The sequence below is a fragment of the Muscardinus avellanarius genome (genome assembly GCF_963383645.1).
Source record: "Muscardinus avellanarius genome assembly, chromosome: 19".
Classification (NCBI taxonomy): domain Eukaryota; kingdom Metazoa; phylum Chordata; class Mammalia; order Rodentia; family Gliridae; genus Muscardinus; species Muscardinus avellanarius.
Window position 1 is genome coordinate 44,061,652 of NC_137805.1, and position 15,188 is coordinate 44,076,839.

At 41.8% G+C, this 15,188-nt stretch overlaps 1 protein-coding gene across 1 annotated transcript in view; it reads left to right on the plus strand.

Annotated features, from left to right (window-relative positions):
* TRPC4AP (transient receptor potential cation channel subfamily C member 4 associated protein) overlaps positions 1–15,188 on the plus strand; it is a gene marked incomplete at both ends in the record, with an annotated part of 77,121 nt that overhangs the window by 26,270 nt on the left and 35,663 nt on the right. Inside the window, 2 exons of the mRNA XM_080716407.1 lie at positions 2,315–2,370; positions 8,217–8,345. Of these exons, the coding sequence (XP_080572533.1) occupies positions 2,315–2,370; positions 8,217–8,345 (185 nt within the window). The remainder of the gene's footprint in view (positions 1–2,314; positions 2,371–8,216; positions 8,346–15,188) is intronic.

A 15,188-nucleotide genomic window follows, 5' to 3' on the forward strand; every position in this document is an offset into this window, starting at 1 on the left:
AAAATCTATTAGAGTTTTGTTATAAAGTGATATATGCTTTTTGTAAAAATTTCAGTCATTAGCAGAATATATATGGTAAAAAGTCAGTGTTTTCATAGTGAATAGTTTTTTTTGTTTTTTGTTTTTGGTGGTACTGGGGGTGGAACCCAGGGGCTTTTCTACCTCTGGGCTGTACTCCCAGACCTATTTATATTTTATTTGAAAACAGGGTCTCACTAAGTTGCTGAGAGCCTCACTAAGTAGCTGAGGCTGGCTTCGAACCTGTGTGATCCTCCTGTCTCAGCCTGCCAATCATAGTGAATAGTTTTTAAGCTAGATAGGTATATGGGTATTATTTTGTTAGTCTTTATAACTTTTACATATTGTTATAACGTGTTATATATGTTTAGAATTAAAAGAATTTTTCATTTTAAAAGAAAGTTAGCCGGGCATGGTGGCGCATGCTTGTAATCCCCGCACTTGGGAGGTAGAGACAGGAGGATCGCGCAGGTTCGAAGCCAGCCGTGCTGGCTTAAGAGGCCCTGTTTCCAAATAAAAATATTTAAAAAATAGGTCTGGGAGTGTAACCCAGAGGTAGAAGGGTTTCCAGGAACCCCAGTACCACAAGAAAAAGAAAAAGAAAGTTAAATGCATTACATTCTACTATTAAAAGTCTTACTAGCTGGGGATTATAGGTGCATACCACCATGCCCAACTCAAATTTTCAATGGAAATTTATAAGAGCAGTCAGGATGCTTATACTTTGGATTCTAGTAGTTCTCCTTTTGCAAATATATTTTGAAGCTGGGCTTGGTGGCACACGCTTGAAATCCTAGTACTTGGGAGGCTGAGACAGGAGAATTGGGGGCAGCCAGCCTCATCTACTATGTGAGGCCCTCTGCAACTTAGACCTTGTTTCAAAATAAAGAATAAGCTGGGCAGGTGTGGTGGTACACACTTGTAATCTCAGCATTCAGGAGGTTAAGACAGGAGGATCTCAGTTCTCAGACAGCCTCAGCTACTTAGACCCTTTGCAACTCAGTGAGACCCTGTTTTAAAATAAAGAATAAGCCGGGCGTGGTGGCGCACGCTTGTAATCCCCGCGCTTGGGAGGCAGAGACAGGAGGATCGTGCAGGTTCGAAGCCAGCCGTGCGCCCTGGCTTAGGAGACCCTGTTTCCAAAATGAAAATGTAAAAAATAGGTCTGGGAGTGTAGCCCGGAGGTAGAAGGGCTTCCAGGAACCCCAGTACCACCAAAAAATAAAAAAAATAAATAAATAAATAAATTAATTAATTAAAGAATAAAAAATAGGTCTGCGGTTGAAGCTTGGAGTAGAATGCCCTTGGGTTCCATCCCTTGTACCGGGGGGGGGGGGAGAAGAGAAAGAAAATATATTTTGAAGTTGTTATTGGTGATGCATACTTGAAATCCCAGTACTTGGGACGCTGAGACTCGAGGCTTGTGCATGGCTAGAGGCCCTGCTTCAAAAATAAAGAATAAAAAATAGGGCTGAGGGTGCAGCTTGGAGATAGAATGCCCCTGGGTTCAATTCCCAGTACCACACACCAAAAAAGTATTTTGAGGAATCATTTTAACACAGTAATAGAGAAGCTACACATATATGTTAAATTGCTTATTAAATTAAATTACTTATTATAGTCTATTCAAATAGAAGAAAAAAAACTGGGAGTGGTGGCGCATGCTTGTAATCCCAGCATTCAGGAGGCTGAAACTGGAGGATCGTGGTTCGGGAACAGCCTCAGCTACTTAGTGTGGCCTTCCACAACCCAGCCAGACACTGTTTCAAAATAAAGAATAAATAATTGGGCAGGGGGTGTAGCTCGGAGGTCAAATTTCTCTGGATTCCATCCCCTAGACCCACAAAAAAAAAAAAACAAAAACCAACAACCACAACAGGTTGACTTGAAGACTAGCTCATAAAAAAAACTGCTGCTTTATAAAGCCAAAAAAGCAATGGACAAGGACTAGAAATAAATACACGAAAAGGAAAGTAATCTTGGGGAAAATTTTAATACTTATTACATTAAAAAAGTGTAATAATAACTGGGCATAGTGGCGCACGCTTGTAATCCCAGCATTTGGGAAGCTGAGACAGGAGGATGGCGGTTCAGCTACTTAGTGAGGCCCTCCACTACTTAGTGAGACCCTGTTTCAAAATAAAGAATAAAAAATAGGGCTGAGAGTGTAGGTTGAAGATAAAATGCCTTCAACTGGGTTTCATCCCCAGTACTGCAAAAAAAAAAAAAAAAAAGTATAATAATGAGATGCATTTGAAATGAGAAAAATAACCAGCTATTCCACCTTCCCTTTCAGTAAGTGATGAAATGTCCAAGGACTGCTTGAGTATCCTGTATAATACCTGTGTCTGTGTAAGTACCCTGCTGTTGGGCACCCTCTATCTCCCTCCCACATTTTTGGTGGGGGACATTGAGAAGGGGACATCGGAGTGGGGTGGTAGACATAAGAACTGTCTTCAGGCATGTATTTATTTATTTATTGCAGGTATGGGGATGTAATCCAGGGGCATTCAACCTCCGAGCTATAACCTCTGCCCTATTTTTTATTCTTTATTTTGAAACAGGGTCTCACTAAGTTGTGGAGGGCCTCACTATGTAGCTGAGGCTGTCCTTGAACCTTGATCCTCCGGTCTCAGCCTCCCAAATGCTGGGATTACAGGTGTGCGCCACCACGCCCAGCTAGAATTTTATAATAATTATGAAGAGCCAGAGCCGCTTCGGCAGGTCTGAAAACTTTTTTAGTGCTGGAGGTATCCAAGCAAACGGTGAGCAGTTGTCAGACCGAGTATTGGCAGAGCGTCTTTGTCCTTTCAGATCTCCTTTACCTTTATGCCTATGCCTTCATTTTCCTTGTTAGAAAATGAGACAAGAGGCTCAGTGTGGTGGCAAATGCCTGTAATCCCAGTACTTGGGAGGCTGAGACAGGCTAGCCTCTGCCACTTAGCAAGACCCTGTTTCAAATTTGAAAATAAAATAGTGCTAGGGATGTAGCTCAGAGGGATCCCCCTGAGTTCAATCCCAAGTGCCGGGAAAAAAAAAAAAAAAAAAAAGCTAAACAAGAACCAGAAGCCCTATCTCAACATACATATATATATTTACTTACAGTACTGGGATGGAACTCAGGGGCATTCTACCTCAGAGCTATACCCCTTGCCCTTTTTTTTTTTTTTTTCTTTACTTTGAAACAAGTTCTCACTAAGTTGCAGAGGGCCTCACTAAGTAGCTGAGGCTGTCCGCTAACTGCGATCGTCTTGTCTCAGCCTCCCAAGTACTGGGATTACAAGCATGCACCACACACCTGGCTTCTACTCACATATATTAAGACACTACACTGCCTTGACCACTGAACCAGAAGAATGGAAGCAATTTGGTAAAAGGAAAAGAGCAGATAATTTAGTGTTAGAAATTGATTTTGTGTTCTGGCCTTTGCCTTAGTATATCTCCCTGAGCCTTCATTTCTTATCTATAGAATGTAGTTAATAATCACACTAGCCAGGCTTGTTGGTGAATGCCTGTAATCCTAGCATTTGGGAGGCTGAGTCAGGAGGATCGCGATTTGGGGCCAGCCTTGGCTACTTAGTGAGGTCCTTTGCAGCTTAGTGAGACCTTGTTTCAATATAAAGAATACAAAATAGGGCTGGAGATGTAGCTCTGAGGTAGAATGCCCATGGGTTCCAACCCCAATAACACACACACACACACACACACACACACACACACACACACACACATATGCCGGGCGTGGTGGCGCAGTTTGTAAACGCACACATGCATGCACACGCACGCCGGGTGTGGTGGCACAGTTTGTAATCCTAGTACTTGGGAGGCTGAGACAAGAGGATTGCATAGGTTTGAAGCCAGCCTCAGCTACTTAGTGAGGTTCTCAGCAACTTAGACCCTGTTTCCAAATAAAATAGATCGGGGACGTAGTCCGAAGGTAGAGGCCCCTGGGTTCCATTCTCAGGACCACCAAAAAAAAAAAAAAAAAAAAAAAATATATATATATATATATATATATATATACCAACACCATAAGGTTGTTTTGAGAACTAAATGAGGTAATAGATGTGAGTGCACTTTTCATGTATATGTAATGCAATACATGAATGTTAGTTTTTATTAGACATAGTATTTATCTGTTAAGAACTTTTGGTGTGGTAACGTCTATAAACAATCATAATGCACAACAAAATGGGACAAGTGCTCCTATAGAAGTGAAACCCATATGCTATCGAAAGATAAACGCCAGCTGTGGTGGCGCACTCTGGTAATCCCAGTACTTGGGAGGCTGACACAGGAGGATTGCAGTTAGTGGACAGCCTCAGCTACTGAGTGAGGCTTTCTCCAACTTAGTGAGACCTTGTTTCAAATAGTAAAGAATAAAAAATAGGGCTAGGAGTATAGCTCAGAGGTAGAATGCCCCTAGGTTCTACCCCCAGTACAGCCCAAAACAAACAAACAAGAAAGAAAGAAAGAAAGAAAGAAAGAAAGAAAGAAAGAAAGAAAGAAAGAAAAAAGAAACATTTAACTCTATTGCTTGCCTCATTCAAAAAAGATTTCAAGCTAGTCAGAGTGGCAGAGAGATAGGAGGATCGCAGATTTGAGGCCAGCCTTAGCACTGAGACCCTGTTTCAAAATAAAAAAAATAAAAAGGGCCTAGAGGTAGAATGACCCTGGGTTCAATATCCAGTACCTAGAGAAAAAAAAAGTTTTAGGTATCATATGGAAGTATGTAAAATCCACCAAAATCATAAACTTAGCATTAGGTAAGAAAGACAATGATAAAACAGGGTAGATACATAAAATATAGCTAGGAATTGGGTTGATATAAAAATGTAGACCATAAAAGTCATTTTTTTTTTCCAGTACTGGGGATGGAACCCAGGGACATTCTACCTCCAAGTTATATCCTCAGACCTAATTTTATTCTTTATTTTGAAACAAGGTCTCAGTAAGTTGCAGAGGGCCTTACTAGTGAAGCTGTCCTTGAACCTGAGATCCTCCTATCTCAGCCTTCCAAGTACTAGAACTACAAGCATGGGGCACCACGCCTACCCAGAGTCATCTTTACTATAGATAATGTACAATTTTAATTTTAAGCTTTTTAGCCAATACAAATAGAGAAATATGTTTGAAAACTTTACTCGTGTGTGTGTGTGTGTGTGTGTGTGTGTGTGTGTGTGTGTGTACGCTCACGCCCTACTGGGGATTGAACCCAGGGCATTTTACCTCCAAGCTATAACCCCAGCACAATTTTATTATTTTTATTCTTCATTTTGAAACAAGGTCTCACTAAGTGGTGGAGGGCCTTACTAAGTAGCTGAGTCTGGCCGCGAACCATGATCCTTCTGTCTCAACCTCCCAAGTACTGTTATTATAAGTGTGCACCACCCAGCCCAGAGAAAACTTTAAATAAGTTACTATAATATTGCGGTGCAATAGAAATGTAATGCAAGCCACTTTGGTTATTTAAAATTCCTTGTAGCCACATTTTTTTTTTTAGTTAAGTAAGAAAAATAGGAAGAAGTAGGTAGTTAATTTTAATAATATACATATATACTTATGTGTGTGTGTATATATATATATATATATATATATTTTTTTTTTTTTTTTTTTTTTTTTTTGCATTACTAGGGATTGAACCCAGGACATTGTATCTCCAAGTTACACCTACAGCCCTATTTTATTCTTTATTTTGAAACAGAATCTTACTAAGTTGCAGAAGTCCTCACTAAGTTGCTGAGGCTGGCCACAAACCTGCAATCTCCTGTCTCAACCTCCCAAGTACTGGGATTACAAGGGTGTGCTACCATGCCTGGCTCTTAAGAATATTTTATATTTAGTACAATATATCAAGAATATTCTAAGCTGGGTGAGGTGGCGCATGCTTGTAATCCTAGCATTTGGGAGGTGGTTTGCGGACAGCCTCATCTACTTAGGCCCTTTGTAACTCAGTGAGACACAGTTTTAAAATAAAGAATAAAAAAATAGGTCTGGGGGTGCAGCTCAGAGGTAGAATGCCCCTGTATTTCACCCCCAGTACCACAAAAAAAAGAATATTCTAGCATGTAATCAGTATAATTATCAATGATATGAATATTTTCAGTCTTTTTTTGTACTAAGTTTTTGAAATTCAGCATGAATCTTTAAACCCAGAGCACATTTCACATTTTTGGATTAGCCATATTTGAGTCCTCAGTAGCCATGTGTAGCTGACAGCTGTCCTGACATCAACAATGCATACTGTGTAAGGTTTCCTTTGTGTATGCAGTAGTGCTTTGGCTTACTCCAAGATCACTTTGGCTATATGATAGTGTCTAAATAAGACACTTAACCGTACAGGCAATGTTTTAATGTGTTATCTAACCAAATCCCATCAGACATTTTTATTTTTGTAGCACCGGGGATTGAACCCTGGGGCATTCTACCTCCAAACTCGACCCCCAGCCCTATTTTTTAGTCTTTATTTTGAAACAGGGTCTCAGTAAGTTGCAGAGGGCCTCACTTAAGTAGCTGAGGCTGGCTGTGAACCTGTGATCCTTCTGTCTCAGTCTTCCAAGTGGGATTATGAGCATGTGTCACCACGTCCGGCTTTCTTATCAGACTTTTGAGATAACCATTTTACAGAGTTTCAGAAGTGGAAAATGATTTGCTCGTGATCACCTGGCTGGAATGAGATCTTGGATGTGACTTCTAAAATCTGTGCTTCCAACACTATTGGATTTCAAATTGGAGAATGGCCTGTAGAAACCTTGTACAAGCCCTTTTAAGAAACTCTGTGTTCATAGCTGCACAATTCACCATTGGCAAAGTATAGAACCAGCCAAGATATCCATCAAAAGATGAATGGATACAAAACTATGGGATATGTGTACACAGTGGAATTTTGCTCAGCCATAAAGAAAAACACAGTTATGCCATTTACAGGGAAATGGATGGAACTGGAGGACATTATGTTAAGTGAGATTAGTCAGTCACAAAAAATAAGAAATTGGATGCTTTCCCTGTGAAAGCTAGGGAGAAATGGGTAACAAGAGGAACTCTAGATGAAGAAGGAGATCCTATAGAGGAGCAAATAAGGCGACCTGAGGGGATGGGAGAGAGGAAAAGGGAAATTCCGTAATGTACATGATGTAATATCAAACATTTTAATGTCAATCACCAAGCCAAACATGAGGAGGAGGAATGGAGAGGGAATGGGGTGGGAATTGGGTAAGGGCTAATTGGATGATGTGTGCATGTATGTCTCTACCATCTTGTATCCTTTTAAGATGTATGACTCCAATGCAAAGAGCCGGAAAAAATAATTCACACTAAAAACAAAGAAAAAACACTGTGTTGCTGGGTGTGGTTGCACATACTTGTAATCCCAGTGCTTGGGAGGCTGAGACAGGAGGAACATAGGTTCAAGACCAGCCTCAGCAATTTATCAAGACTCTCAGCAACCTAGCAAGATCCTGTTTCAAAACAGGAAATTTTAGAGCTGGGAGTGGTGGCCCACACTTGTAATCCCAGCGCTTGGGAGGCTGAGACAGGAGGATTGCACAGGTTCCAAGCCAGCCTCAGCTACTTAGGCTCTCAGCAACTTAGTGAGACCTTGTTTCTAAATAAAGTATCAAATAGGTCTGGAAGTATATCCTGGAGGTAGAAAGGCCACTGGGTTCTACCCTCAGTACCACACACACACACAAAAAAAAGAAATTTCAAAAAAGGGGGAAATGGGAGTGTAGCTCAGAGATAGAACCACCTTGAGTTCAATCTTCAGTACCCCCTCCACACACACACAGGAAAGAAGAAAAGAAAAACACTGTCTCATGGTGTGAAGTTTTCACCTTGATTGAGTTCTCAGTGGAATCACCCACAGTAGACACCGGTGTCAGTTCCAGATAATGTTGGTTAGTCTCTAAATGCAGGGCTTAGACTCCACAGGCTGCTTGAGGCCGATGCCTCCTGCTTCTCTCTCAGGTTTGGCTCTAAAGTGGCGCCCTATTGGAGAGTCAGGGTGTCAGGAGGCTTTTTGATCCATGGCTGGGGAGTTTGCAAATGTACCCCATAATTAACACATGACATCCCAGATTTGTTGGCTCTTGCCAGTTTTCCAGGGTGGGATTGCTTTTGCAGTGTTTGGAAGGATGCCTTGCTCTTTATATTTTGTGTTCATGACCTGTTCTGCCTTTTCCACCCTCTGCCTATGACAGACCGAAGGAGTTACAAAGCGTTTGGCAGAGAAGAATGACTTTGTGATCTTCCTGTTTACACTGATGACAAGTAAGAAGACATTCTTACAGACTGCAACCCTCATTGAGGATATTTTGGGTGTTAAAAAGGTGAGCTGTGTCCTTCCAGCAGGTGGCTGGGCAGGTGGGGGAGGGTGTCTCAGACCATTGGATTCTCAAATCTGAATAACATATAGAGCTCTTTTAAAAGAAATTCTTCAGCTGAGCGTAGTGGCACACACTAGTACCAGTTCTGGGGAGGCTAAGACAGGAGGATTGCAGGTTCACAGCCAGCCTAGTGAAGCCCTCTGCATCTTAGTGAGACCCGGTTTCAAAATAAAGAATAAAAAATAGGTTTGGGGGTGTAGTTCAGAGGTAGAGTGCCCCTGAGTTCCATCCCCAATACCTCAAAGAAATAAGTAAAATAAATTCTCCCATATTCCTAGTGGTTTTGTGTGTGTGTGTGTGTTACATAGCTATATTCAAGTATAAAATAGATTATTAATGGGTCTTTTATAAGACTGTGAAACCTCCATAAGTATATAAATTGGAATCTAATTATGAAACTCAAAACTTCACATTGACTTGGTGAGCTTATTTATTTATTTTATTTTATTTTTTATTTTTTTTTTTTGGGGGGGGTGGTACTGGGGGTGGAACCCAGAGGCTTTCTACCTCCAGGCTATACTCACAGACCTTTTTTTTTATATTTTATTTGGAAACAGGGTCTCACTAAGTTGCTGAAAGCCTCACTAAGTAGCTGAGGCTGGCTTCGAACCTGTGCGATCCTACTGTCTCAGCCTCCCAAGCGCGGGGATTACAAGTGTGCACCACCACGCCCAGCTCTTATTTATTTTTTATTTACTTTTTTTTTTTTTTTTTTTTTTTTTTTTTTTTTGCAGTACTGGGGATGGAACCCAGGGGTATTCTAACTCCGAGCTACACCCCCAGCTCTACTTTTTATTCCTTATTTTGAAACAGGGTCTGAGTTGCAAATGGCCATACTAAGTACCTGAGGCTGTTCGCGAATTGAGATCCTCCTGTCTCAGCCTCCCAAATGCTGGGATTACAAGCGTGTGCCACCACGCCCAGTTCTGACCTGGTGAATTTAATATAATGGTTAGTGTTCTTTGGGTGAGCTAAAATTGCCCCTCACTAATTTTTTTTTTTTTTTTTTTTGGTGGTACTGGGGTTCCTGGAAGTCCTTCTGCCTCCAGGCTACACTCCCAGATGTATTTTAGAGTTTTTATTTGGAAACAGGGTCTCTTAAGCCAGTGCAGCTGACTTCGAACCTGCCCTGTCTTCGCCTCTCAAGCGCAGGGATTACAAGCATGCGCCACCACGCCCAGCCTTTTATTTATTTATTTGTTTATTTTTGGGGTGGTACTGGGGTTCCTGAAGCCCTTCTACTTCCAGGCTACACTCCCAGACCTACTTTACACTTTTTTTTATTTGGAAACAGGGCCTTTTAAGCCAGCGAGGCTGGCTTCGAACCTGAGCTATCCTCCTTTCTCGGCCTCCCAAGCATGGGTGTTACAAGCATGCGCCACCTCGCCCGGCCCTCTCACTAATTATTATGACACATGTTTCTTATAGCATACCGTTGTCTACTGTTTGGTGTTTGCACTTTCAAACCAGTTTCCTCCCTCCCTCCCTCCCTCTTTCCTTCCTTCCTTCATTTCGTATTTTACTGGGATTTGAACCCTAGGGCATTCTACCTCTGAACTATATCCCCAGTCCTGTTTTATTATTTATTTTGAAACAGGATTAACTGAAGTTGTGGAGTGCCTCATGTTGTTGAGGCTGACCATAAACCTGCAGTCTTACTGTCTCAGCCTCCCAAGTACCAGGATGCATGTGCACCCCCATGTCTGACCAAACCAGTTTTCTGTATTTGAACTTCTGTGAAGCCTTTATTCATTAGGGTACATTTCCCCTGGTGATAATGTTTGACTTTTGCTTATTAAGTCTGCCTCTTTTTTCTCATTAGTCTTCAACAATCAAAGTTGGTTAGTTGGCACCAACACAGGAGATACTAATGTGAGCACTGAAATCCTTTCACTTGGTCATAGGATGACATTCAAATAGACAATAGCTTTTTTTAAAAAAAATTATGATCAAAATGAAAGCACTAGATTAAAATCTTCTCATCAAGAACTCAGAGACCCCCTAAAAAGACTACTATTAGAGCAAAAAAGACCACTGTTAGACAGTCACTATGTTAGAATTTTGGCACAATGCTTCTTAGAACCCAGCGCTTACTTCCCCAGTCCTTATCCGTCCTCAGCCTCTAGGTGGTTTCTGGTTGGCAGATTTCTTCCTCTTATGGCTGAGAAGCCTCCTTGAGGTTGCCATCGCAGGGAGTAGGGTACCTGGGTACATTGTGGTGACCCAGCTTTCATTTCTGTCCTTCTGCTATGCTTTCTCGGGCCTTGCTTGTTATTGCCCAGGCAGAAGCAGCATCAGTGGCCCATTGTCTATAGAAACACACTGGAGATGTGTGCAGACCCCAGACAGGCCCTTTGTGCCCTTTGATAAAAGGCTTTGTTATTTTCCCAATAATTGTGTATTCCAGCCAGTGTGTGCAAGTGGCCTCTGGAGGGGGGAAACTCCAGATTCTGGCAGTCTTAGCATTGGAGACCTCACAGTGTTCCCTACCTGATCCCCTATGTCCTCTCACTTCTTTCTGTGCTTACAAAAAAAATGATAGCCAGGCGTGGTGGCGCATGTTTGTAATCCCAGTAGTTGGAGGCCAAGGAAGGGTGTCACAGGCTTGAAGCCAGCCTCAGCAACTTAGCGAGGCCCTCTGCAACTAGTAAGACCCTTCTTCAAAATAAACAATAAAATAGGGCAGGGGTGTAGCTCAGAGATAGAGTGCCCCTGGGTTCAATCCCCAGCACTAAAAAAAACAAAATTCAAAACAAAACAAAAAAAAGATGATGGGGTCTCCAGTACTCCATGAGCACTTTGGTAGAGTGTGCTAGGGGGTGGACACTAAAACAAGATGGAAACCCAAACCACAAACTGGGAAAATGTATTTATAATTCATGCAACAAACAAAAACTTGGTATTCAGGATTTATTAAGAATTCTTTCAAATCAGCATGAAAAAGACAAATAGTCTAGTTGAAAAATGAGCAATGTAGCCGGGCGTGGTGGCGCACACTTGTAATCCCCGCGCTTGGGAGGCGGAGACAGGAGGATCGCACAGGTTTGAAGCCAGCCTCAGCTACTTAGTGAAGCTCTCAGCAACTTAGTGAGACCCTGTTTCCAAATAAAATATAAAATAGGTCTGGGAGTATAGCCCAGAGGTAGAAAGAATTACTATTGTTTGCCATTAAAAGTTTTTATTACATATGTGATGTTTTTATTTTTGAGTGTTATAAAGTCAATGTACGGCTAGACAGGTGGCACACACCTATAATCCCAGTACTTGGAAGACTGAGACAAGAGGACTGCAAGTTTGCAGACAGACTCAGCAATGTAGTAAGACTCTCATCAACTTAGTGAGACCCTGTTCCAAAAACAAAAAAATAAAAAGGGCTGGGGGTGAGCAGAGTGTGGTGGTGCCCACTTGTAATCCTAGTACTTGGGAGGCTGAGACAGGAGGATGGCAGGTTTGTGACCAGCCTCAGCAACTTAGTGAGGCTGTATTTCAATATAAAACATAAAAGAGGGCTGGGGTCACTCAGAGGTAGAATGCCCCTAGGTTCAAGCCCCAGTACCCCTCCACACACACACTCAATATACTATCTCCGGTTTTCTGCAGCTAACTTCTATCACTTGATAATTTTCTATTTATCTATATTGTTTCCTGTAACAACAGTTCATTTCTTTCTTTCTACCTTTTTTTTTTTTTTTTTTTTTTTTTTGCGGATCCAGGGATGGAACCCAGGTGCATTTGACCTCCAACCCCTGTCCTATTTTTTATTCTTTATTTTGAAACAGGATCTCACTGAGTTGCAGAGAGCCTCACTAAGTAGCTGGGGCTGTCCGCGAACCGCGATCCTCCGGTCTCAGCCTTCCGAATGCTGGGATTACAGGCGTGCGCCACCACGCCTGGCTTCAGTTCATTCATTTCTAATAATTTAAAGCATTCCATTGTATATAGAGACATGAATCACAGACTTGTTTTCAGTCGTTTTGCTCGGAAGCAATGATGCTTTAACTGTTCTCATAGGTTACTTGAGTGCACGAATAGAAATTTTTCTGGGGTGGTAGCTTCCACATTATTTTGACAACGATCAAGAAAGAATTTTATTTTTCATCATAATCCATTAGACATGTGGAAATGTATAAATATGAAACAAAAATGTCTTCAAATAATACCCTTACATATTACACGTTAATCTTTTTCTATTTAGCTGGTATTCCCATTAATTTTGCAAACCTCCAAGCTACACTCCCAGCCCTATTTTTTATTCTTTATTTTAAAACAGGGTCTCACTAAGTTGTGCAGGGCCTCTAAGTAGCTGAGGCTGTCTGCGAACCATGATCCTCCTGTCTCAGCCTCCCGAACGCTAGGATTCCAAGCGTGTGTCAATACATCGGGCTCAACCTAGTGTTTTCATTTCTAGGAATCACTGTTCTATGTTCATAGCTTTCCTATGCAGGTGCTTAGGGCATAGGTTACAAAATATTGATGCCTCAGTCCTCTGGATGCTGGAGTACAGGGTATATGACTGTGCAAATATAAAACTTAAAAAGTATAAATAAATTCTAATATAAAAATTGATAGTACACAAGTGAGATACACATTCTTACCAACATTTGCGCTGTGTCCCTCCATGTGCTATAGGACTTGTACTTCCACATTTATCACTGAAGTTAAGCATCTTCTACTTACGGCCCGCTTGTTTCTTTTCTGTGAAAAGCTTATTCATATCATTGCTCATTTTTTTTATGGTGGCACTGGGGGTGGTACTGTCTACAGAGGCAGAAAGGTGCAATAGGAAAGGCGCATATAGTTATTCGCTTTGTAGTATAGCATATGTTGTATGTTTCAAATATTAAGTTAAAAAAAAACATAAGAAGTGGGCCTGGAATGGTGGGGTCTGATTTGAGACCCATACACTGAATCAGGGCTAGAGGAACAGATGAGCTAAAAGCCATGGTTTCCAGTAATAACAGTAGCTGATGTGTGTGCTACTGGGAAAGGAAGAACAAAGGCGGCAGCAGCTGCTCCAGCATTCCCACTTCGGCACACTCCTGTGAACATCCAGGCATCTTTTGCTTGTTAGTGCATATTTACTGATTGCCCTCATAGCTAGGTCCTCTGTGTTAGGACACTAGAGAAAAGGTAAGACATAATCACCCTGCAGAACGCCATTAGAGTATTTGTGAAGTAGATGCGAGAGCCAGGTGTGTGGCACAGGCCTGTAATCCTAGTGCTTGGGAGACTGAGACAGGAGGATTGAAGGTTTGAGACCCCCCTCAACAATTTAGCAAGACTGTTCCACAAAATATAAAATAGGGCTGGTGGTGTAGCTCAGAGGTAGAAAGCCCCTGGGTTCAATCCCTAGTGCCAAAAGAAAGAAGAAGGAAAAAATAGTTGTAGGAACGAATAATTATAAATCTCTGTTACATGTAGTGTTAGAAATACATGATTCAGTGAGAGTTGAGTAGATTAGTAGTTTAAAGAATAGCAGGTATTATCTGCGAGGAATACAAGAGCAGTTGAAAATGAGGGGGAAAAAACATATAATACACACATTTGAAGATATCCTCCCTTCACCATACAGCAGATTGAACTCAGGGACATTCTACCTCTAAGTTATATCTCCAAATTTTATTTTATTTATTTATATTTATTATTTTGTGGTACTGGGGATGGAACCCAGGGTCATTTGACCTCCAAGCTACACCCCTGCCCTATTTTTTATTCTTTATTTTGAAACTGGGTCTCACTGAGTTGTAGAGGGCCTCACTAAGTAGCTGAGGCTGTCTGCAAACCGCGATCCTCTGGTCTCCGCCTCCCGAATGCTGGGATTACAAGTGTGCGCCACCACGCCTGACTCCAAATTTTATTTTGATAACAGGGTTTTTGTTCAATTGCTTGGCTGCCCTGAAACTTGTGATCCTGCCTCAGTCTCCCAAGTAGCTGGGATTAGAGGCATGTACCACTGCACCCAGCTGCACTTGCAGATTTTAAGTTTAAGGAGTAACAAAAAGGAAAGAAAAAAGAATATTACCAAATAAAAGCATTTTAAAATTTCAATACTCATCATAAAAGCTAGTGTATAAGTCAGCTTTTCATTACTATAGTAAAATATCTGACACAGGCTACATATGAAGAAAAAAAGAGCCGTATTTAGCTCACAGTTCTGGAAATTCAAGGTCCATATGGCAAGGGCATCATCTCATGCCAGATAGCAATATGGGAGTATGTGCAGGAGCGCAAGAAGAAAACATCCAAGCTGGGAAGCAGACGGGGATGAGAGGGCCGGCTCAGGTTCTCCTACAAGCTGCCGAGGAGGCCAGGAGGGCTGCCTCTTGAGAGTATATCCCCAGTGTCTTAAACACTTCCCGATGGAGCCAAGGGGCAGTCTGCCTCTGGTCCATACCTCAGCCCTATTTTATTTTATTTACTTATTTATTTGCAGTACTGGGGGTGGAACCCAGGGGCATTCTACCTCTGAGCTACGCCCCCAGCCCTATTTTTATTCTTTATTTTGAAATGGTCTCACTAAGTTGCAGAGGGCCTTGCTAAGTAGCTGAGGCTGTCTGTGAACTGGTGATCCTCCTGTCTTAGCCTCCCAGGTACAAGTATGCGCCACCACGCCTGGCTGTTTTATTTTTATTTTGAAACTGATTCTCACTAAATTGCCGAGGGCCTACCTTGCCTGTTTCTGAGGATGGCTGCAAACCTGCAATTCTCCTGTATCAGCCTCTCGATACGGGGTTTACAGGAGTGTGCTACCACACCTGGATTGGGCCGCACTTCTTAAAGGTTGCA